Genomic DNA, 8,523 nt, shown 5'->3' on the forward strand with positions numbered 1-8,523 from the left:
TAAATGAAATAAAAAGATTGAATGAATGAAAAGTAATAGTGAGAAGTAAAGTAAAAATAAAATTGCATAATAGATTAATCTAATTAAACAGTAATTAGGAGCAAAGGAAAGCATTTTCAATGAATTTTAATGTGATTGTCATTCTCATTACTTCAGAATACATGGTACAGGTGTACTTTTAACCATGTACTCTGCTAGTTATTGGTTTAAAGTACCAAATACAACATTCAGTTATTCCTAAACATATATTTTTTTCTTTTTATATAAAATTGGCATTTCAGTAAATGTAAATTTAATGATCATGAAAACTATTTGAAGGAGATCTTTGTCATGCAGTTGATAGGCTTATGATGAATATTAATTATTCATACTGTAGGTGTATGTTTTGTCTTTTAACATGTATACTCGTACAGAAAACTGTACTGTAGGATTTTCATTCAGCCAATTTTACACAACCAACGATGATATTTGAAACATAGTGTAGGGCCTTGGGAAATGTTGGCAGGTTTGCTGATCCACTACCACATGGTGCATCAAACAGTCTGTGTAATGATCACATTTTTTCATACATTTACTTCATAGCTGTAGATAACTGCCAAATGGGAACTAAAGGAAAGCTGACTTTATTAACAGATACATCTCCATGCATGAGTACCAACCCTTCCAAGACATCCTGCATGGTTACTTTTTGCATCCATCGGTCATCTGAATAAAAATAGTTTTCTGAATGAGTATACAAACCTTGTCTAAGCTACATTGCATTAGTTTTCACATCATCATACTCTTCCATACTTGCAGTTACTTTCATACTATGGTCTGATTGTTTTAAGCTTCTGTTGATGTCATGCATAAATTCCAGTTTAGTGTCACTCTTCAGCCTCTCATTTTGAACTGTTCATTCGGTCACAGTCATTCTCAGCAGTTATTTCAGAGCATACCCTCCATTTTATGAGTTGTTTCCTGCACTTAGCAACTTCTTTTTTGTCACTCTGTATTTGTCACTATCAGGGCAGCAGATTGGAACCTGGGAGCTCCAGACTGGACTGGCCGAATGCGCTTGGTAAACAAGAAAGATGAATGCATCATCAAGCTTGAAGACAAAGTATCAGGAGAACTTTTTGCCAAGTGCCCAATAGACAAGTACCCTGGTGTGGCCATTGAGGCTGTGACAGACTCGTCACGTTACTTTGTCCTCAGGATACAAGATGAGGGAGGTGAGTGAGAGAACTTTTTTTTTTTTATATTGTACTTTATTTTCTGTAATGTCATTTGCAATCAGGATGTAAAAACTTAAAAATCATTGTTTCATAAAAAAATCCTTTAAAAGAAAAAAACTATTTAGATTCTTCCTTCTGCCATCTGCATTTACCTGACTCAGACCTTTATTTGATATTCTCATATTTACCTGTTTTGTAGTAAATATATTTATGTAAATTGTGACCAAATGAGTGAAAAGAGTTGGTTGAGGTGATGCACATTGTTAATTTATTTATTGATTAGTTGATTTACTTTTTGTGTAAAACATTGATGTGGTCTGAAGGTAAGAGTGATGAAAACCTTCAAGTACAGCATATCAGAAATTCTTGAGTTTACAGCAATATGCAAAGAATAAATAGTTCTAAACCAGGAGAGGCACATCATGTCTGTCTTTGGAACCAAGCTGTAAAAGTAATAGGCATCAGAAATATATGTAGCTCATTATAAATTATTAGTTAATCAATGTATTTACTTTAGACTTGTCTCTACAGGAAGATCAGCATTTATTGGTGTTGGATTTGGTGATCGGTCAGATAGCTTTGACTTAAATGTTGCTCTACAAGATCATTTCAAGTGGGTAAAGAAAGAAGAGGAAGCTGAGAAAGAAAAGGAAGAAGGAAAACCTAATCTAGACCTTGGATTCAAAGATGGGCAGACTATCAAGATTAACATGAAAATCACTGTAAGTATCTTAATTGTATACTCTCATTAGCAAATAAAATTTAAAATATATTGTGGAATATCTTAAAAGTGAATAAATTCAGATTCACTTTTCAGTGTATTTCTTTATAGCTATGTTTTGAGTGATATTTATCTTTCTGCAGAAGAAAGAGGGACAAGAAGCTACAAATCGACCCAAGCCCAAGGCAGGAGCTGGGGGACTCCTTCCTCCTCCACCAGGGGGTGTGAAGCTGGCACCTCCTCCTGCCCCTGCAGCAACATCAAAGATTGGTTCAGCAAGTAATGTGGATATTCTTGGAGATCTGTCTAATGCATCTGCCAGCTCAGACAGTCAGTCAGCAGCTGCAGGAGGTGGGGAATCTTGGGGAGACTTTGCCAGTGCCCCTCCTAAGCCAACGCCAGCTAGGTGAGAGGTTCTTTCAGTATTAAAGGTGTTCATTATGGGATATCTGTTATGTAGCACACTTATTCATTGTGAATAGAGGTTTGTGTGTGTGTGTGTGTGTGTTTGCTGGGGAGTCTGAATGACCTTAGAAGCCATTAGTTTTTAGATGGTAACTGACAGTTGACACTATGAAGCATGAAATTATACAGTAATTGTCTGTTAAGTCTGACAATAGCAGTCCAGCATGCCAAACTGTTTGTTGTTTTTGGCACAATTAAAGGTAATTCTAATGCTTTTGTTTTTCCCATGAACAACAGTGGGTGGTTGTATAAGGAAAGCTACTGTGATTGAATTTTGGTGTAGGGTATAACTAAATACTCTTTCCACAACTTCAGTGTATTACATATTCTTTTATGCTTCTTTCCACAGTAATCCACCAAGTGGAGGTTCAGGCAGTGGTTGGGTGACCTTCTAAGTGTTAGGCTGCTAGAGCTCCCCTGCACCCTGCAGTCACCCAAAGGACCCTATGCATGACAAGTGGTGTTAAGTGTAGATATTACCCCTTGGTACTTCAAGGATGTTTTCAATTATTACAGTTTATCCTGTAAATAGGATGTTTATTTTTTTTAATGAACAACAGGGCCATTGAGGTTTACAGGTCTCCCTTATTATGATCCTAATTAGATTTCAAGACTGCTGTGTAGTCTTGTCTGCTTCCAAAATACTGTCTGGAAAAGTTAACTTTTTAGTGTGGGATTGAAAGTGAACTAGTGAATTTGAGAATATTTAATATGAATTTATTTTAGCAGTTAATGGAAGTTGGCTAATGCTGTGTAAGCATTTACTTAACAATGCATGTTTTAACTGTTGTGTTCACTCTCATTGATGTTCCTGAGTTACCAGTCACTACATGATTCCTGTCTTATGGGTGGCTGATCTAGCTCTCTCATAGTGAAGGCTCATGTTCTTCATTTTGCAGGTTGAGGGGCCTTTTCAAACGTTAAGCTACAAAGTGTTTGTTTATTTAATTTAGTGGCATATGTAAGCCATGTTTCCTATTATTTGATATCAAAGGAAGTGCAGTAAGCTCTAAGCTGTTGTTGAAAAATAGTCTGGAGAAGCTCATTTATGGGTCTCCTCCTTTGTTTTAACAAAATACATGTCAAAGTAAGCAGTATTAGATTAATTTGGCAATAGTGTGCACTTATGATATGCATTATTACCAGAATAAAATATCAAAATATAGAGGTCAATTATTTTGCACATTCTGTGTTGGGAGTTTGGAAAGAATAACTGACAAGTAAGAATGCAAAAATTATCATTATTTTGAGGACCTATGTTTAAATATTCTTGCCTAAAACAACCAGTGATATTGGCTTACAAATAAGGTAATCAAATGGAAGCAGATATAACTGAACTTAATGCTGTCATTGACATTAGAAGAATTTCGTGTACTGTGTCATGAAACTGAACGTGTGAAGCAGATCACTCAGAAGCATAGGTGAAGCTCTTAACCACTAGCTCTTGTTTCATGTTATGGTTCACCAGGACATATACACATGTGCTCACTCACACACACACACACACACACACACACACACACACACACACACACACACACACACACACACACACACACACACACACACACACACACAAAAAAAAAAAAAAAAAAAACTAGTGGTCTATGACACAATAGGTTGTGCTGGATTCTCATTTGTTGGTGTATGCCTGTTTATTTAAAAAACATGGTGTTGATGGTAACATGTTGTTACATCGATTATCTGCAGAGTTGTGATTGAGGGAGAACATGTGCATGTTTTATTCTTATAGACTTTTATTCACTTTATTGGAATAAAGTTATTATTTTTCTGAAAGAATCACTGAGGAACTGTGGTTACTTAGAATGTGATGCAAAAAATGGTTGAGAGTGTTGGAAGGCTTGCATTAACAATTTAACAATTTTACCATTTTAACAAGTCTTTGAGTAACATGTCCTTTCTTTATTTTTGTTTCTTACAAGAAAATGGTACTTTTGTTGGTGGAGTTATGGCTTGGCCAAATCTAAAGCATCACTTACCATCCGTTTGATACTCTGTATGGATACAATGTGTATGTATGTAGTTTGGTAGCGTCAAGCCTCCAGGCTAAGATAAAGTCCTTTTCCTTATTGCTTATGTTATGACAACTCAAATTGCTGCTGACTTGCAATATGAACTGGAGAGAGAGAAAAGAACACTCTCCCTCTATCACAGCTGGACGATGACTGACATAATAACATGCCAGCATACTGTTTTCTACACCCAACTGAGCCACAGCATACTCTGGTTTTGTTTACCAAAAAAATGGTTCACTAGATACCAAAATACTTGGATGATAATCTAGAATGTGGCTCTCTGATTCAGACACAAAATTCTTGTGTTCTTATTTGTCAAATACTATGCACTGGAGGAGGTAACCTGTTCCTTCTATAGAATATGTATATATATACTACATACATATTGATAAAAATAGGATTTACAGAAACATGAATGTTTTGTGTTGTATGTTAGATTATAGACAGGTGTTGTGAACTATTGAATATCTTGTGAATTTTAGTTATTGAACATAAACATAAATGATACCAATCACATATTTACTGTTTTGGAAATATTAAAATACATATACAATTTGCTTAGCAAGAGAACATTGTGTTTCACTTGCTTTTAAATTTAAAAGTTTTCATTGATAGAATTTATTGGGGAATCTACATGCTGGCTTTCAGTCAACTTATAATGTGTGTGTGTTTGTGTGTGTGTGTGTGTGTGTGTGTGTGTGTGTGTGTGTGTGTGTGTGTGTCAGTCACTGAATTTTATTGCAGTTTCAGATAGAACAAGTTTGTAATAATTCATAGAAGTGTTGAAAATTTTTATATTGTTGATTAATTTTTAAGTAAAATAAAGTCTTTTCTTTACATAAGTGTAAGTATGTACATAAGAAAATTTTACTTTTTGAATTTGTGCTGGTAAATGAGGGCAAGATGATGACTGAGCAGCTTGCAATAATATATCATACTGAGCGTTCAAAAAACATTGTGTTTGTTATGAAGGTTTTCATCCAGTACAGTACTTAGAGGCTGGAGCCAAGGAAGGGCCACTGGTGGTGCGGCACTAAAATATTCATCCTAGTATGAGTCAAGTTTATTGAGAGCATCATCAGCAGCAAGATAACTTGGAATATAGCAAAAAAAAAAAAAATGTTATACTGAAAGGCTCCCTCAAACATATCTTATAAGCACTTTCAGTAATAAGAATAACAAATTAATTAAAGGATAATTACTTATGCTTTCAATTACTTATGGTACAAGAAATTGCCTTGAATGATTAAAGCCTTAAGTTCATTATGCATCTTATAATCTATCTGAAAATGGAGTAAATCTGCATTCAGCTTCATTTATGAATTTGAGATATTCCTTGTAATTTACAGTTAATGTAACTGGCTAGTGAACATTAATCTTTCACCATTGTTGTTGAAAAGAAATTTATTTCACATTACAGATTGAGAATCCTTTATAAGAACTCTAAAATCCAGAAGCCTCAAGAGTTGTGAATTTTCTATACCTGTATGACTCAAAAGCAACATGGTAATACTGTGAAAAAAAAAAAAAAAAATGTTAAATGATATTCTTCCTTGGGTCTTAGGGCACAAGATATGATGGAAGAATTTTGGGTATGATGGTGACAATGAGTGAGAGTTGTTTCTGTTATTGTCTTTCATGGGGATGTCAGTCTGGTGCACTGTTTTCAGAAATATAATAGATACACATTACATGTTCAGTTTGTGCTGTAGTACTGTATTGAATAAAAGTAGTCATTGATATGTGGTGTGGGCCAGACTGCTTTCTCTCTCTCTCTCTCTCTCTCTCTCTCTCTCTCTCTCTCTCTCTCTCTCTCTCTCTCTCTCTCTCTCTCTCTCTCTCTCTCTCTCTCTCCTCTCTCTCTCTCTCTCTCTCTCTCTCTCTCTCTCTCACAAACATTCATACTGAGCATACTTCATGTAAATGACATGATATCTCAGCTTGTGCACGTACCAGAACTGAGATATCACTGTAATGCACAATCCAGAAAAAAAAAAGTCTGCCATGCCTCAGTTTTGAGAATTCTTGATGAGGAATCCTCACTTTGTAATAACTACATTAACATGTTTAAGATCGGGAAGTTTCACATAACTAGTGAATGTCCTTTGGCTCATTTGCTTCTTATAACCAGTTACTGCTTCTTGTAATTAAGTTGAATATATGTAAGAAGACTTAGATTAAATTTTTTTTTTATTCGCTATGAGAAAAATCGGTTAAAGTAACTGTTTACTACATATTTGAGTGAGTGCCCATCTCTTCCATTTCTTTAGGGCTGCTACTCCTTGTGTTGTTCACTAGACAGGTCTTAAAAAAGATCTCCTTAATGCCTTTGTTGTTTTGGCAAATATTTGATTATGTACTTACAATAATTGCTGTTTAAGGTTTATGTGTACCTTTATTGTATACATTTTTTTTTTTATATACATGTTACTGAGCATTTCCTCCTTAGTTTTATAGTTCACCATTTTGTTTACTAGATGTACACCTATGGGTTTCCAAAATCCATAATGCATTATAAATAACTGCATAGGACTCTGAGATCTCTGTTGGGATCCCTGTATTTTCTTATGAAGAAATACTGAGTTTTCCCAAAGAACTATCTTCCTGTCTCTACTAAAGCTGTCTTTATGTGTGATGGAGGGATGGTCTTGGCATCATGTGTTGTATCTCACTGGAGAGAGTGGCATTGCAGCAATGAATATTTACCCAGGAGATGTGATGCTGCTACTCTTGGTGTGTGTGTGTGTGTTCTTATGTTTATTCCTATATATGTATAATTAAAACTTAGATTAAGCATTCTGCCAAATACTTTGGTGTTTTGTGCACTATTTTCATTGCTGGGCTTTTTAGTTTAATATGTATTTAGTGTATTAAGTTACATCCAGTCATTGGTGACATTTATCCTTAAAAGTTAATTTGGTGTAGTTGGAAGTATATATATATATATATATATATATATATATATATATATATATATATATATATATATATATATATATATATATATATATATATATATATATATATATATATATATATATATATCTCTCTCTCTCTCTCTCTCTCTCTCTCTCTCTCTCTCTCTCTCTCTCTCTCTCTCTCTCTCTCTCTCTCTCTCTCTCTCTCTCTCTCTCTCTCTCTCTCTCTATATATATATATATATATATATATATATATATATATATATATATATATATATATTCCTTTCATTGTTTTATAGCCATGAAACTATTTTCCTTTTTGAAATATTATATTTATTTGGTTTAGAAGAAGTTGACATAGGTCAGGAATGCATAGAAAACACACATTACCAGTATAATTGGTCTCCCATTCAGCTGATATCTCCATCTTCAGTTGATATTAGAAATACAACAATCAACTTGCAATTAATTTATGAGCTATCAATAAATTGATAAATTATTTTATATGATAGGCCTACTACCAGGAAGAGCTAAGGCCATATCCTTGAACCACTTTTTGGTGGGCAGGTCATAAAAGTAGACCAAGATATGTAAAATACTGAAACTATATGTGTAAATCTTTTTTATTAATTAATTTATTATTTTACATACATTGCCATGCAATTTCAGCTTTTTCAGCTTGTGTCGAGGAAGTCATGTTTTAATAAATACCTACACTTCTCAGTTCTCACTTGGTGAAAGATGATACCATTTCAAAACTTTGTATATTCTCTTTCTATTTTTTATTTATTTATTTATTTTTTTTCAGACTCTATCACTGTAGTATACTATGTTACAAAGGACTGGACATTTTCCATATCTCCATGGCTTAAAACATTACTGTCACTAATTTATTGTGAAGACACATAGCAAACAGCTATAGACTCTTGCTCTGGACTTTATGTGGGTGTCTAAGTTTAGAATATGCTTTGTCAGCCATTGACAGTGAAATTGGAATCTCTTGCAATATTTTATTGGTACCACAAAAAAAAAAAAGGACTCCTTTGTAGCCTCAATTGAAATGCCAGTATTTAATTTCTTGCTTCATAAAAAAGGCAGCTATGAAAGGTTGGTGTGTTGGTGATGCATAATAGTATTGCCTCTTTGATAGAAGAAGTGGGGTT

General features: G+C 34.2%; 1 protein-coding gene across 2 annotated transcripts in view; it reads left to right on the plus strand.

The window, feature by feature from the left end:
- Nucleotides 1–3,568, plus strand: part of LOC135102970 (NECAP-like protein CG9132) — a 4,396-nt gene extending 828 nt beyond the window's left edge. For both annotated transcript variants that reach the window (XM_064008732.1, XM_064008733.1), the window contains exons 2-5: nt 1,009–1,214; nt 1,749–1,939; nt 2,082–2,344; nt 2,753–3,568. In XM_064008732.1, the coding sequence (XP_063864802.1) occupies nt 1,009–1,214; nt 1,749–1,939; nt 2,082–2,344; nt 2,753–2,798 (706 nt within the window). In that variant the 3' untranslated portion in view covers nt 2,799–3,568. The remainder of the gene's footprint in view (nt 1–1,008; nt 1,215–1,748; nt 1,940–2,081; nt 2,345–2,752) is intronic.
- The last annotated feature ends 4,955 nt before the right edge of the window (nt 3,569–8,523 follow it).

This window comes from Scylla paramamosain, chromosome 8 (assembly GCF_035594125.1).
Source record: "Scylla paramamosain isolate STU-SP2022 chromosome 8, ASM3559412v1, whole genome shotgun sequence".
Lineage (NCBI taxonomy): Eukaryota > Metazoa > Arthropoda > Malacostraca > Decapoda > Portunidae > Scylla > Scylla paramamosain.